Source organism: Atractosteus spatula, chromosome 8 (genome assembly GCF_055471065.1).
Source record: "Atractosteus spatula isolate fAtrSpa1 chromosome 8, fAtrSpa1.hap1, whole genome shotgun sequence".
NCBI classification, from domain to species: Eukaryota; Metazoa; Chordata; class Actinopteri; order Semionotiformes; family Lepisosteidae; genus Atractosteus; species Atractosteus spatula.
Window position 1 is genome coordinate 47,423,321 of NC_142713.1, and position 15,970 is coordinate 47,439,290.

Sequence of the window (15,970 nt, forward strand, 5' to 3'; positions counted from 1 at the left end):
TAAGTCCCCAGTTATGTGCAAACACCACACACAGTGTTGTCGTCTACACTAGGGCTAATTTAAACAGCTAATGAAAAATTATTTAAAATGCTTGTCAGTGAAATGGCTATATTGCAGCTTTTAGTTTTTCTTCCCCATTTACTGTTGAGGGCTAAAATTAAATCTGTGGTCAAAGTATGCTTCTTGTGTAAATCATTCTACCTGTTCTATTACTTGAGGGATTATTGGTCCAAAGTGTGCAAACATTTTAATGCGTCTACAGAGATGTATTTTCTGGTGATTTTCTTTCAGAGAAAAAGAGGAAGCACATCAGCTTCACCAGGAAGCGTGGGAACGGCACCAAGCAAGGAAAGACCTGCGAAGTAAAAATCAGAATGCCCAGGAGGGCAGACCAGAGGAGACGTTCTTTAGCAGGCTTGATTCCAGCCTCAAGAAGAACACTGCCTTTGTGAAGAAGCTGAAAACGATCACGGAGCAGCAGAGAGATTCTCTCTCGAATGATTTCAATAGCCTCAATCTGAGTAAATACATTGCCGAAGCCGTGGGCTCCATTGTGGAGGCCAAGCTGAAGATATCTGATGTTAACTGTGCTGTGCATTTGTGTTCTCTCTTCCATCAGCGATATGCTGACTTTGCCCCATTGCTACTCCAAGCCTGGAAAAAACATTTTGAGGCAAGAAAGGAAGAAAAAACACCAAATGTAAGCAAGCTTAGAACAGATCTGCGGTTTATTGCTGAGCTCACAATTGTTGGGATTTTTACTGATAAAGAGGGTCTGTCCCTGATCTATGAGCAGCTAAAAACTATCATCAACATAGACCGCGAAACACACATGCATGTTTCAGTGGTTATCAGTTTTTGCAAGCATTGTGGGGATGATATTGCTGGTCTAGTGCCTAGGAAGATGAAGATGGCATCTGAGAAGTTTAACCTCAGTTTCCCTCCAAGTGAGATAATCAATACAGAAAAGCAGCAGCCCTTCCAGAACCTCCTGCGGGAGTATTTCACATCGCTGACTAAACACCTTAAGAAGGATCACAGAGAGCTGCAGAACATTGAGAGACAAAACAGGTGAGGAGAGACACAACTCTTGGTTATTATTAATTTGGCTGATGCTTTTATCTACAGCCGTTTATAAGTTTATTATTACATTTGTTTGTTGTAACTTTTGAAGTTCTAGCTGTATTAAGGTGAATCATTGAGAAAAAGTGAAATTAAAGTGAAAGGAAAAATCAATTTTATTTGAGCGTTTTTCCAAGGAATTCCAACCTAATGTAGAACAGCATACATATTATACAGCAGAAACAAAAATGAAGTGAAAGAACCAAAAGTACAGAAATGTTACTGTGAAGCTGAGTGAAAGATTAAATTATACATTAAAAAGCATTAGTAAAAGAGTTAGGTCTTTAAGCAAGTTTTGAAAAAGATGACAGTTGTTGAGTCTCAATTAGATTTGAGCAATGCATTCCATAGAAATGGTATTGCACATGAGAAGACCAGTTGGGCATTGACTGGTCTTTAGCTCAGCAAGAAGCCCAGAATCAGCAAACCTAAGGTTAAGAGCTGGATTATACAGTGCCCATGCAGTCCTTAAAATAATCTGGATCTGGTCCATTCAGTGAGCTTTGTGAAAGAAGGATGGTAATAGTTGATAGACTTTTCATTTTCTGTTGAGTTTGTTTACAGAGTGTTCATGTTTTAGAAGGGACAGCATGTTCTGGTTGTTCATTTACTTCTTGACCTATGGATACCTTTATTTTGCTAGGCGTATTCTACATTCCAAGGGGGAGCTGAGTGAAGATCGACACAAACAATATGAAGAGTTTGCCACTTCTTACCAAAAGCTGCTTGCTAACACTCAGTCCTTAGCAGATCTCCTGGATGAGAACATGCCAGAGCTGCCTCAAGATAAAACAGTGCAAGAAGGTAATTTGAAGGGTAATTGGAAAACCTTAGTCTATATTGTATGTATGGTATGTATATCATGTCTTGTCTTTGTATTAACTTCTCATACTGAAGTGTGAAATATTTAGTTGATGTTTTGTGATTTTGTGACAATTTCTTTTGAGAGAAAAGATACTTTTGTCTTTCGTGTGCTTTCACGTGACTTGGCCTTTTATATTGATGTATCGTTTTATTACTGTACTCAGTTAATAAGAGGTCTTCACAGAAAATGGTATGAATATTATGTGAGCATTGAACTGTTTATCAGTTAAGAATGTTTAAATTCTATATTGCATTGACTGAATATAATCCAGTGTTTAAAGAAACTGAAAACCACAATCACTTTTGGTTTGAACACAAAACCATACTTGCCTCAGTATAGTGAAATACTTTCATAATTATTTGTAGTTAAATGTGTTAATTGTAAATATATATAATGGAAAAGACTAGCTATTTGCACATTACTGTATGTGGTATGTATTACTACAGTTCCAGAATGGTAGTGTTAGAATTCTTTTATTTATGTGGAAAAATAGGAAAAGTAACTTTTTAAATCTAATCCTATCCAAACACAAATGAAATACAGCAGCAAAATAGTTTTACATAAACTCTTTTTACTGGTTACTATATAGTCAACATTGGTAATACTGTATCACATTTTGGTGAAGCCATAAAGTAATTTTGTAAAGGGGAACTGCACTGCTATTTTTATATTTCAGGGTTAGAAAGAATCCACATTGATGTGTATATTTCATGATGAAACTATAATGTAAACTATAACGTGTAAAACCTTCAATTTACATCACAAACTAGATGAAATTTCCAGGTATGCTCAGTGCCATATTCTGCGATTCAGAACAAGACAACCAAACTTCTGGTGAGGTGAAGCATGCCTATTATATTGTAAATAAGCAGGCTTGTGAATACATCTCCTTTAATCCCATGGAAGTATTGCTCTCAACTTCAAGACAGTTTTGCCAACAAATACTACTTATTTGTTAACTCTGCATACAAATCACATTGGAACATTTCTGCAGTGAAATGTCTGCTGCAAAACCTGTGCTTATTTGCTTGTTCATCACATTACATGAGTCACGACAATGACTAGTGAGCAGGAAGGGCCGCACCACGTCGCAGTTCTCGCAAAATCTCCCTCTTGCCTGTGGTGAGACCAGCAGTTTGCGACAACATAGCGACCATACAGTACTTTCACAAAGTTCACGATTTTATGCTTAATTAGGGATTTGTGAACTTTTGCGATACTGCCATTTGTTTTGTTAACGAAATATAATACTGTTTGAGAAATTGGGACTGCAGTTCTCCTTTAATGGTAAAGTGGGCTGTTTACCACTAGATGGAACTGTCTGGCTGCATGTTCATAAAAGTATGCTCCAGAAATTCGTTCAGTACAAGTACTTTTGTAAGAAGTACTTTTGCCGGGTAATAGTATTTAAAATGTTTCAGGTTGTTCTGTGGAAACAAAAAGTGTACATGACAGGCAGTACAAGGCACCTTGTAAAGTGGCTTGTTTTCAGGTGTTTTGAATGAAAAACATTATACCAAAAGGTTCTATTATATTTCTTGTGAAATATATTTTATTCTTGTGTGGTTTTCAACCTCTTCTTGGCAGAACATGGTCCTGGAATAGACATCTTTACTCCTGGCAAACCTGGAGATTATGACCTGGAGGGAGGAATCTGGGAGGATGAGGATGCAAGGAATTTTTATGAAAACATGGTGGACCTGAAAGCCTTTGTGCCAGCTATATTGTTCAAAGACAATGAGAAGAGCTCTCAGAGCAAAGACAAAGAGGATGTAAAAGGTATTCAGTTTCCTAATGTCTGGAGGAGTATTAAACATTTACTGCAACACCCACACCTTTATTTCAGTCTGTTCTACAAAGTTACTCTGCAGTATTTGTTCATAATCCTATTACACTCCATTATTATGAGTATGTATAATAGAGTGCAGTGTTTTGGGTTACAGTGTTTCTAAAAGCAGATTTACAGCCAAATATACTGGTTAGAATTGGTAAGAACAGTCTTGCTCTTTCTATATTCCTGAGATCTCATCAATTAGAAAACAAAAAGTAGTTATATTGTTGCAAACAGTCTTTGTGAAAGAACAACCAAAGCCACAATTGAGTATTGTGTAAATTCCCCGTTTTTTAAATTTAAAAAACGGGGAATTTACACAATACTCAATTATAGTTAATAGTATAAGAAGTAATGCTTAATAACCTTGCCTAAACCAAACATAAATTAGTAAATGTTAGTGTGTACCTATGATGAAAATGTTATTATTATATTAGATTAGATTACATTATTAAATCTTTGCATTGGCAAACACATTTTCAAGTCTGAATGGACTGAAAAACTAAAAGCATTTTCTTTGCTCTTCATTTGCAATAATATTGTACTTGAGAACTAGGCACATTAAAAGCTTGGTGTGTATATGCATCTAAATATTTATGTAAGTTACAGATTTGTATACAGATTTTTATTAGTCAATGAGAATGGAAATGGCAGTGATTGTCAGTTGAGAAACATGCATTTTATGAATGTTCAGCAGATATTTGCTCTTATTCCACAGAGTAGTTTAAAGTTTTAACTTTTTACTACTACACCTTTAACAAAAACAATGCAACATTTCTTTATAAAATTGCAGAATGTAACAGTTTTTAAAATTTCAGAATGGATCTATTTCACTGTTAATTATCATAATGAAGTTTCTAACAATGGATAAAAAAGGACTTAGAAATGGGGCTTTTGGGACACTGATTATTTTAAAATTATTTTAAACATTACACATTCATCACAGATCACTTCATGCTTTTCAAAAGGTTTTTGTCATTAGTTTGGGTTTCATAGAAAATAGCTCATTTTCTTATTATATTTTTGTGAAAAGAACCTGATTCAAGTAAGAATGTCAAAAATGCAATAATAGAGTTAATGGAACAAAAGTGGAATAAAAATACTATTTTGGTTAACATAAATAATCTTAAAAATACCAGAGAGCTGAATTATTACTCCTGCAATATAGATTGAATAACAGTGAGGTATGCTTATAAGTATCACATCTGTCCATGACAATTTGATTCTTGTTAATGGTTGATACTTAAAAGTGGAATGGAATAGTTTTGACATTTTGTGGGCTTTTTATTTAACCAAGAAGTTTTTTTTTTCACTGTAATTAAATTCTTTCAAAACATGTTTAAAGTGTTACAAGATCACACCAAAATTGTTTCTGTTTTTTCCACCTTTTATCAAGTGCTTCTGTATAAGACAGTAGCTGTGAAGTATTGATGCTGTAATGCATTATTGGAACTAAAGATCCAAATACAAAATCTAAATCTACAGTAAACAATATATGAAGGTGCACTTACAGTATGCTGTGTATCTAAATTCAAATCCAGTAAAATAGACTATTAATCTATCAATTAAAATTAATTATTTTGCAGTCTTGCCATCTGTCTTTGGACTAATGTTTTAATATATTAAAACATTAATATATTGTGCCACAGCAGAGTCACTGCACATTCCACAACATTCTTAACCACTTTTTCAAGACAACGTAGGAAACTGAGTTATTGACTATTATTGAGTCCTGTGTACAATAAGCCCTTTGTGAAATTTTTCAGTCATCTACTTTTACATCATTCCCAGAGCTCACTTCAAGTTTATCATTGGTCTCGGAGACCAGTAATTCAAAAAGCAGCCGGTATCTATCCACTGTACGGTTTTATGTGCATCGAGTTATTTTGTTGGCTCAACAGCAGTGGCCTCCTCCATTGGTGCTGTAACCAGACCTTCTGTATTCCAGTAATACCAGATTGCTTAAGCATCCTCCTCAGACCAACAATTTGCAAGCATTTGAATAGTATCAAGAAGACTGATGTTTCTGGCAGTTGCAAGCTTTGCTGTTCGTATTGTCAGTTAAGTGCATTACATAACTTGAGCCATATTCTCAAAAAAGTGCTCCTTAGCAGTTCTGTTAATTCCCTTCTTACGAGAAGATTTTGATTCTTATAAGTGGGGTATTTAAACAGTGTCGGTATCAGAAGGGTTTCATCCCAGTGCTTTTGATCATTGTATATAGTTGATTTTCATAAGCGCACTGCCTTGAATTTTCCATTGCAGAGGATTTGCTTGATAAGTTTATCTGATAGAAGTGCAGCAAGCTCCATGGAAGCAGGTATAATTTACATAGATTTTGAAGTATGCAAATTTTTAAATTGGCTGTATGTAAGTGTATTTTAAATGGTGATATACTGAAGTTCAGTTAAGATGCTTTAATGTTCAAAAAGGTTAGGGGTTATGAACTTAAAAGTATCCTTTCTGTTGGTTCTGGAAGTAAATCTTTATTCATATGTGCAGAATACAAAGAGAAGCATAACAAACAAAGAGAAAGGGCTGAAGATAGGAAAGGGGAAGTGGAGAAAGCATTTTGTACTTAAACTGATTATTTGCATAATAGGGCATTTCGGTTATGCAACTTTATGCCTACTGTAGGAACACATGCAAAGACAAAATGGCAAGGATTAATTAGGATGCGTATGTATTTCATGAAATTGGACCGTTATATGCATTTGTTAGCCTTGAGTTGTTTCACTGATATAGTGCATTTAATGAAGTATTCCTAGATTTTTCAAATTAAACGGGAAGATATACATTTATGGCTTTGGTTTAACAGTTAAGAAAACACTACACACAGCACAAAATTCAAACCCTATACTGATATTAAACCTGCTGACAAACCCTTTATTTCTTAATACCTACTGGATGTCCCCATGTTCCAAAATAGACACATTGTTTAAGTGTAGCTTTTTTGCAGAGGTGGTCCTCAACAGTTTATAATTTGATTAGTAACTGATATCAACTTGAACAGAAACTATTGTGTTGGTGTGTGTTTCCTCCAGATTTTAAGGATGGGAAGGATAAGGAAGTGCAGAGCACTGAGGAGCTGGAGCTAGAGCTAGAAACCTTAGATATCAATGATGACTCTCTTGAGCTGGAAGGAGGGGATGAGGCAGACACAGATGACCTCGCTAAGAAGCTACTAGATGAACAAGGTAAGTACAGCCGATTCACAACTTACACAGAGGTTAGGGATTTGGAGTGGCAAGTAAAGCCACATTCACATATAGTCAAATGTTACCCTATATTTCTTATTTAAAAAACCCTACTAACCTGTTAGATAATTCAAGATATTAAATTTAAATATAAAAACGGTAAATAAAAGTAAAAGAGACAATGGTATAGGCTCCCTAACTATTTCTTAGGCATGCTTGACTCGTTTTTCTGAGCATAAAGCATTTTTCGATATTTGTATAAGAATTCAAAGCAGTGTAAGTGCTCAGTTTATTGGCAGTACAAAACACTTTTAAATATAGTTAGCCTATACACCTAAACATAATACTTCTGTGCCCATTGTTCTATACTGCCTTCAATTACCATAGTCAGCATAGTAAAATGTTTTCCTTGCCCAAGATTTCACTACATAGCACAGACGTCTTTCTTTGTTTACTGTTGAAAAAAGTATATCACAATTGAGGTATGTTTTCAAAACTGTTACAGCAGTATGATTTGAATTGGATGGAGGGTGAAATTTCTAAGCGTATGCAATTAATTGGTTTGATGAATTTACAGAAGATCTAGAAGACAGGCATTTGAGAGAAAGTGAGATGGTGAGTAGATATTGAGTCAGATGTTGATAGTCTTTAGACCATCCAGTTAGTCACTATGTACAATATTTTAACAGGAAGAGGTCAGGAAAGAAAGGGAGCATCTTTTTCTGAAGGTAAGACTGTTATAGAATGTTTGCAGATGGTAAGCGATGAATTAAAATTTGCCTCAGTTGTAGGTTTCTGATATTTTATCTGAAAGTCCACTGAAACACTTGAAGTGGTTCTCTTATATGCAGCATGGCTCCTGTATTTAAGGGAGGTCTATTTTACTGTGAAGATATTGATTTAAAAACTGCAACGTGTTCTGGCTTCACGTTAAAGGCTTCATTTTATTTAAAACTGCTGAATAGTTTCACTTTCTTGTAGAGCAAGAAGACGAGGAAGCCAGCACTGGGTCCCACCTGAAGCTGATTGTGGATGCCTTTCTTCAGCAACTGCCTAACTGTGTGAATAGAGACTTAATAGACAAGGTAATATATGTGAATGCTGACAATCAGAAATTGAATAATTCAATTGAAAAGTTACCCTTTTTAAAAAAAATATTGTTAGTGGAAAAAGTAACTCATTTGTTCTTTTTACATTTACACAGGCCGCAATGGATTTCTGTATGAATATGAACACCAAATCTAATAGGAAAAAACTTGTACGAGCTCTCTTCACAGTTCCTAGGCAACGGTAATGTATTCTTAAAATATGTATGTGTGATCTTATGGCATTTCAAAAAATGTTTTTTCAGAATTTTTACTTTGAGGTGTTCAGTACACCTCAACTGTGAATCTAAGCATTCTCCACTGTCAGCTGTAAATGTTTCTAATTTCTATACCGAACTGTTATCTATGAATAGAAAGCGTGTTGTAATTGAAGTATATTGTGAATAGTGCATTCTGCATCTTTAGAGTGTACTAGAAATTTTGTACAAGATGTGAGCCTGTGTCAAGTATGGACCTTTTATGGATCTGGTGAGTGTTCTGTCATTTCTTCTGTAGGAGCATCCCTATTTACACTGACTCACCATTAGGGCATACTCATAATTCCCTGTTCACCTGTTACTCCTGTACTTCTCTGGGATATCAGTAGAGCTGAAACAGTAGACCATGAAATTATTCTTAGGGATGATTTTTAAGAATTCCATTAGCTGATGCACAGTCAAGAAATCAAGAATTGGTATCTGAATGTAGGCAATGAAAAGGATTCTTCTGCAGAATTTTTTGTTATCAAGCAGGGCGCCTTCAATTTTTGTTGAAATGGTTAAATTGCTATAGTTTGCACTACTCTTTGTTGCATTGCTCCAATTGTTAGCCTTTCTACATTCCAGTTAAGTGCTTTTGTTGTATTATTGAATCAAGTAAGAGTGCGCTGCTGTTCAGTGCCACAATAAATTCTTTTGTACTCTTATTTGCTTTGCAATTTAAGTCCATCAAGACTTTTAAACAGGTGAATATCATATAAGCAACAGATCTTTTGTATATTATTCTAGGGTTGGGCATTCTTCTTTGTACAAAACAATCACCCTTTTGACTTGTCCCAATTTGCTTTGCCTGCTTAGCGTTTAGGCCATGTGCCAGTGGGAGATATCCTGTAGTTGATTTTTTTGCACAGTAATGCTTACTGTTGCATATTCCGTGGGAAAGGGGTGAAGTTTGCAAAAGTTAGTTAAAGGTTAATCGGCACAAGAGAAAGTGCACTCATCCATTAAATTAAAAAGATACTGAAAATGGAGGGTAGAATGGGGATCTCAAATTAGTAAATGTTTCCCTCTGTTAACAGATTTTATTGATATCTCTATTAAACATGTCTCTGAAAGTTAAAACACATTTATTAAATTGCAAGTTGGTAGCATCAGAATATTTCTTAGATTTCAGGTAGGTTTTTAAGGATGGGAGGTTGTTTGAGGACAGGGTGAAAGTATATAACATCAAAATCCATTGTAGAAGCTACATGCCCTTGTTAGAACTCAAGAGTAGAGAAATTGTATGTTTCCTGACAGATATTAGATGGCACAAGGCATGCATTCCCTGGAAGATCTGTAGCATCTCTGTTCAGGCTGGATGTTGGAGCAGATGTCTCCACAGGTTGCTGTTCTACACACCTGTTAGCGATCTGGTTTCTATCCTATTCCACAGTCTAGACATAAGGTGGCACTGTTTTGTGTAGCTTTTGTTCTGACCAAGCCAAACAGTGTTGTGCTTCAGATAAAAAGTATACAGTGAAGGTGTTCTCATTTTTTACTAATATCAGCTCAGTGCTTCAGTTCTCAGTGCATTAATTTTAAAAATGTGATGAGAAAACATTGGAGACATCAAGAAATATGAAAGGTCTTATGAATGGTACTGAGGGCTTTAAAACTGAAAGTTATCATTTAATGAGTAACGTTAAGAGTTGTATCCTCTCGTATTCTTTAATATTTTAATTTAACAATTCAGGCATAGTCATCGCCAATCATGTTTTCTCCCAGTTAAATAAGAATGGTTACAAATATTTAGCATGTTTCTTTGCTAGTACTGTTGCTGATTGATCCAAGGATCCAGCCCTTTCCTGAAAGAACCCAGAGTGTCCTCTTTGACAACATGGCGGAGTAACTTGTTCCAGACCCTTGTAATTTAATTTTGCAACAAAAAATTGGAATGCTGCTCATTTTGGTGTTACTCAATAAACCTGTTTGAAACTTTGTTACTCATTAAAACAAAAGTAATTTCTTCAGGAAGTTAGTTTTTCCAACAGCCCTTATCTACTTTTTTTTTCTTCACAGGTTGGACTTGTTGCCATTTTATGCTCGTCTAGTTGCTACACTGCATCCTTGCATGTCTGACGTGGCAGAGGACCTTTGTTCAATGTTGAAGGGAGATTTCAGGTTTCATGTGTGTATTCTCATTTTTTTGTGTGCAGTATTGCTGTAGAAATCCTTTTATATTCAGGCACTTGTTTAGCCCGGTCTCATTCAGGTCCTTGGTAGATCTGAAAGGAGCTTTTAAACTGGTCCAATTAAGCCAGTGACTAGCTAGTTTAGCTCGTTAAGAGTCGAGGTGGAATGAAAACCTGCAGACACACTGGCCTTTATGACCAGCGCTGGACCAGTTAAAGGGGAACTGCAATGCTATGTTCACATTTCGGAGTTATAAAAAACCCACATTCTTTGTGAGTGCATTTCAAACCACAGTGAAAGTACATGGTAATGTGTAAAACGTCCAATTTACATAACAAATTAGACTAAATTTCCAGGTATGCATAGAGCTATATTGCAGTCATTGTCTGCGATTCAGAACGAGGCAAAAAAACATCCGGTGAAGTGAAAAGTTTGATTTTCTGCTGATATGATCCTGTTTTTTATGGGACCACTATGTTGTGCACAGCGAAATGCTCGACAGACGCATTGTTTAAAATATGTACGTGAGCTAAGAAAGCCAAAAAAGGATTAAGATTGTTTGGAGACTGTTACCCTTTTGGTTTGCAAGGACTAGTGAGCAGGAAGGATTGTATTATGCGGTGAGACCAGTGGTTTGTAACAACTTGGTGACCATACAGTACTTTCACAAAGTTCACAATTTTGGGCTTAATTTGAAATTTTAACTATTTTGCTGCTCTGTCAATTGATTTATTTTGTTACCAAGATTTCATACTCGGTATGAAAACTCTGTTTAAAGAAGTCATGACGCAAGTAATTTAAGACTGTCTTTGAAAACCAATTAGTGTATAAATTCACATGGTCTCTTTGGAGAAATTTGTGCAGTGAAAGATCTTTTTAGTTTCATGATTTTTATGATGTGAATATAATGTGTAGCTTTCTTTTTCTTATTTTACAGATAAGGAAGAAGGATCAGATCAACATAGAAACAAAAAATAAAACTGTGAGGTTTATTGGTGAACTAACCAAGTTCAAGATGTTTTCTAAAACTGACACACTTCATTGTTTAAAGGTTGGTAATTATACAATTTTTAAATCCATGTTAAAAGTATTAGACATATTAATGATTACTACATTTAGCCATTTTTTTGTAAATTGAGAATGTTAACAGTGTTTTTGGCATTAATTTGGATATTGGTGTTACATTTTAGTTTTATAGTAGCAAAATGTATGATCTCCTGCTGTACTTTAGATAAAGTGGGAATATAAAGTAACCTGATTTGAAGTGCAGCCAAATAATTGAAACACAAGATGCAACCTTCTGTCTCGGTTGTCTGAATTAATGAAAGTGACCATATGTATTTGGAGTCTTATTTCCGGGTTAGGAATTAGGTTTTTGTTTTCAGAAACCTGTTTATAGTGTTCAGTAATTGCTTCTTTTTATGTTCTTGTTTCTCCTTGAGCAGTGATTAATTTGGAAAAATAGAATTTATATCATGCAAAAATACCATCATAACATAAATAAGATCACTTTATATTCCAGTGGCACTCATTTGAATTCCAGATCCCTTACCTAATTGTCGCTGGAGTTAGTTACAGCTGAAAGTACCAATTACACATTTAGCAAATATTGGCAAGTATTTATTCCCATGAAAGAAATTGGCAAGTTGTCGTGAGATTTGTAATTATCCTTTACCATTAATATGCATGTAATCTATCTCTACAGATGCTATTGTCTGACTTCTCTCATCACCACATTGAGATGGCATGCACGCTTCTAGAGACCTGCGGCAGGTTTCTCTTCAGGTCTCCAGAATCACACTTAAGAGCTAGTGTTCTTCTGGTAAGGTGGAATTAATCACTTCTTTTATGAAACAGTATATATTTTTTTAGTTTAGAAAACTAGGAGACAAAGCAGTGTTTTTTCAGCTACACTAATACATACCGATTCTGCTTTGTTTTACAAAGTGAAATCATTAGAACAAATCCGAGCAGTTATTCCTTTGAAACGCAAATGTCACCAAGCTGCTTTTGCATCCTGTCGAAATCTGCATAGTTTGCAAATATTTAATGATTCCATTTGAAGTACACTTTTATTTGTGTGGTTGTAATTCAGATGAACCCAATAAAGTGTGTTTTTCATCTTAAAGTCTTTAGGGTTTAGCCCTGAAATTCATGTTTATTTTGAAATAACTGCTGATTCTACTATACATATTTGTCTCTCAGGAACAAATGATGCGGAAGAAACAGGCAATGCACTTAGATGCCCGCTATGTTACAATGGTAGAAAATGCTTATTATTATTGTAACCCACCACCTGTTGAGAAAACCGTTAGGAAGAAGCGACCCCCACTTCAAGAATACATCCGGAAACTCCTTTACAAGGACCTTTCCAAAGTCACTACTGAAAAGGTACCACATTTCTGTTGTATGACGAAAAAACAGAGGACAGATAATGGCTAGTCGATTTGATACAGATTCAGTTCTATGTGTGAGAGTTTTTACATCATACTAGCGGGGATATTTGTTTAGATTTCTGTGTTATGAAAAGACCTTGTAGAAGAATTTTATATATCAGTGACAGAAATAACTGATACCAGTAAACGTGGTGAAAAACTTTCTATAGCCCATGGTTTCCAAATTCCTTCTGATTTTCCCAGTTAACCAGATTTGATTTCTTATGCTTGTACAAAAAAAGTTGCCATTTTCTCTTTTCTCTCTAAGGTTTTGCGACAGATGAGAAAATTGCCCTGGCAGGACCCAGAGATAAAAAACTATTTGATTTGTTGTATGGTGAATATCTGGAATGTGAAGTACAATAGTATCCACTGTGTGGCAAATCTGCTAGCAGGGTTGGTGGCTTACCAGGAGGATGTGGGCATCCACGTGGTAGATGGGGTATTAGAGGACATCAGGCTGGGAATGGAGGTGAGTTCATTTAGGCACAGTTTTGAAAAGGTATTTTCCTTTATAATTTTTTTAGTTCTCTCTCATGAAAAGATTAAAAATGAATGATAATCCTTATAAAATTGTATGAAGAAGCTTTTCTGTACTTTATTAAAATCTGCAAGCATAGAAGTAACTTTCTTTATCATGAACAATACTCACATCATTATGGATTTTTTAGTACAATGGAAAAGGCAATGTTCCTGGGTGTTCATTCTGTTTTAAAATAGGAATTAGGATAAATATGTATTTTATGCGATTATTTTACTTATACTGTTTAGGAATTATATTTTAATTTTTTTTTCCAGAAAATCCAAGCACTAATTTAGATGATACAATCAATCGAGGCATACATATAATTATTTTGCAATACAAAACCGAAATGTTAATTGCTGAAATGTCAAGCTGTACAAATGTCAATGTTCACAATTAAGAAAATGTTTCCTTTTTGAGGGCTTATACGTATTTGTGTTTTTCTGTTATTTTCACAGGTTAACCAGCCTAAATTCAATCAAAGGCGTATCAGCAGTGCTAAGTTTTTGGGAGAATTATACAACTATAGAATGGTGGAGTCAGCAGTTATCTTTCGGACTCTGTATTCCTTTATTTCGTTTGGTGTAAACCCCGATGGCAGTCCTAGCCCACTGGACCCGCCAGAGCACCTGTTCCGCATCCGACTGGTTTGCACTGTGCTGGACACCTGTGGACAGTACTTTGACAGAGGCTCCAGCAAAAGGAAACTTGACTGTTTTCTCATTTACTTCCAGGTTAGCTACTGAAATAGTATATTCTAAATGTTACATTTTCATTGTGAATTAGATTACCATTATTTAAGTGTTGACTTGGGTTCCTCACTTTTCCCATTTAAATACCAAGATTGCAGAGGTAATGTTTTGTGTCTTAAGGGCTGTTTTTTAAAGAAATAGGAATTATTTCCTTTTAAAGTCTTCTGGATCAATTAAAATTTCTCAATGCAGATTTTTTTCCTGTCCTTAAAATTCATTCTGTAGTGTATGAAAGATGTCCATCATAGTTGAATGTGTTCGATGAATCTATAATTACATTTTCTTTTGCCTTGTTTCTAGCGTTATATCTGGTGGAAAAAGAGCCTGGACGTGTGGACTAAAGACCACCCCTTTCCTATTGATATTGACTACATGATCAGTGACACGTTAGAGCTCCTACGTCCCAAGATGAAACTCTGCTGCTCACTGGAGGAGGCTATGAGGCAGGTTGCAGAGCTTGAGCGAGAGTTCCTGGTAAAGCTTGGTAAGTAGATAGTAAGCGTTTCTCTATTCCAGCTTGTTCAATTAAATTTGTTACAGACAAATTAAACAGAATGCTCTATTGCTTGAATGTGAATTGTTCACAAGTGGAGTCTTGGAATAGTTTAATGTCATCCAAAGTATTTCCTTTAAAAACAGTTAACCTCAAAAACTATTAAGCTACTACTTCATTAACAACGTGAAGGACCAAGCTCTGTTTTTGTGGTTTTAGGTTTTTAAAATGTTTTTTTTTTCACTCTGACAAGTTCCCATAAAACATACTCTCATTAGAAATGATAGTTGGTACCAATAATGCTAAAATAAACAAAAGAGGAGTTCTAGTAAGATGGGATGATTGAATTTTGGTAAAGAAGGAGGGGCTGCACAGGTTGTTCTTCATTCTTTCCTGCTGCAGAGCTGGATTCCTTGCCTTGAAACATTTTTGAAAATATTTCCTTTTACATCAGGTTTACAACAAATCTGATTCATACATATTCCTTGCACAATAAGAATCATTATAAATCAGGGATGCATTAATATTGATAATGCAACTATAAACATTATTTCAGCTGACCCAAATATAAAAAAACAAGATAGTTTTATTTTCCATTTAGGAAACCATGAAAGTAAGAGCAAAATTTTCATAGAAAATTAAACAAAAACGGTACAGCCGAAACTAAACAACACATAAGTCATTGTTCTAATTCTGAATTGTTTCTTTAACATCTATTAAATATCTATTTCTTCTTCATGTGTACCAGAACAAAGTTCACTTTCATATTACACTAGAATCTCAACTTACTTTAAATTTAGTTAGAAAAAAAAATTGTAATGCTGATTTTTATCATTTGTATTGCATGTGAATAATGTTTTATATTTATCTAGACAGTCCATTGATGTTGATGGCTTTGTTTTCAGATATATTTTTCACATTTTTTCTTGGTAACTGCTCCGATCAGAAATATTTCACCTGACATTTATTCTTACCACTTTATTTTAATGTCGGTATTTTACTGAATCCCTTTTTATTCATAATAGTTCTGCAGGGGGTTGTGTGTTTCTGTGAGGAACATTATTTAGCAAAAAAAATAATGGGAGTTGTTTTTGTTTTGAGACCTTTTTGGTTTGAGGAGGAGCAGTGAACTTTTAAAAACCTTTCCAGACACAAAATGAGATATTCAGTATATTATGCTGTGGTGTCTTAATGTTTCAGAAGCTTGTACTTATTGTAGGTCAAGACATTGTACTTGTGTGTGCTTCAAGTTGATGTACCGAGGTAGGCGTAGA

At 35.0% G+C, this 15,970-nt stretch overlaps 1 protein-coding gene across 2 annotated transcripts in view; it reads left to right on the top strand.

The window, feature by feature from the left end:
• The window catches only part of upf2 (UPF2 regulator of nonsense mediated mRNA decay), a 34,833-nt gene that overhangs the window by 2,268 nt on the left and 16,595 nt on the right, over nucleotides 1–15,970 (top strand). For both annotated transcript variants that reach the window (XM_088923891.1, XM_088923892.1), the window contains exons 4-16: nucleotides 292–1,071; nucleotides 1,766–1,926; nucleotides 3,575–3,766; nucleotides 6,863–7,015; nucleotides 7,997–8,100; nucleotides 8,220–8,305; nucleotides 10,380–10,488; nucleotides 11,431–11,544; nucleotides 12,199–12,315; nucleotides 12,699–12,884; nucleotides 13,197–13,400; nucleotides 13,910–14,185; nucleotides 14,504–14,687. In XM_088923891.1, coding sequence (XP_088780017.1) covers nucleotides 292–1,071; nucleotides 1,766–1,926; nucleotides 3,575–3,766; nucleotides 6,863–7,015; nucleotides 7,997–8,100; nucleotides 8,220–8,305; nucleotides 10,380–10,488; nucleotides 11,431–11,544; nucleotides 12,199–12,315; nucleotides 12,699–12,884; nucleotides 13,197–13,400; nucleotides 13,910–14,185; nucleotides 14,504–14,687 — 2,666 coding nt within the window. The remainder of the gene's footprint in view (nucleotides 1–291; nucleotides 1,072–1,765; nucleotides 1,927–3,574; nucleotides 3,767–6,862; nucleotides 7,016–7,996; nucleotides 8,101–8,219; nucleotides 8,306–10,379; nucleotides 10,489–11,430; nucleotides 11,545–12,198; nucleotides 12,316–12,698; nucleotides 12,885–13,196; nucleotides 13,401–13,909; nucleotides 14,186–14,503; nucleotides 14,688–15,970) is intronic.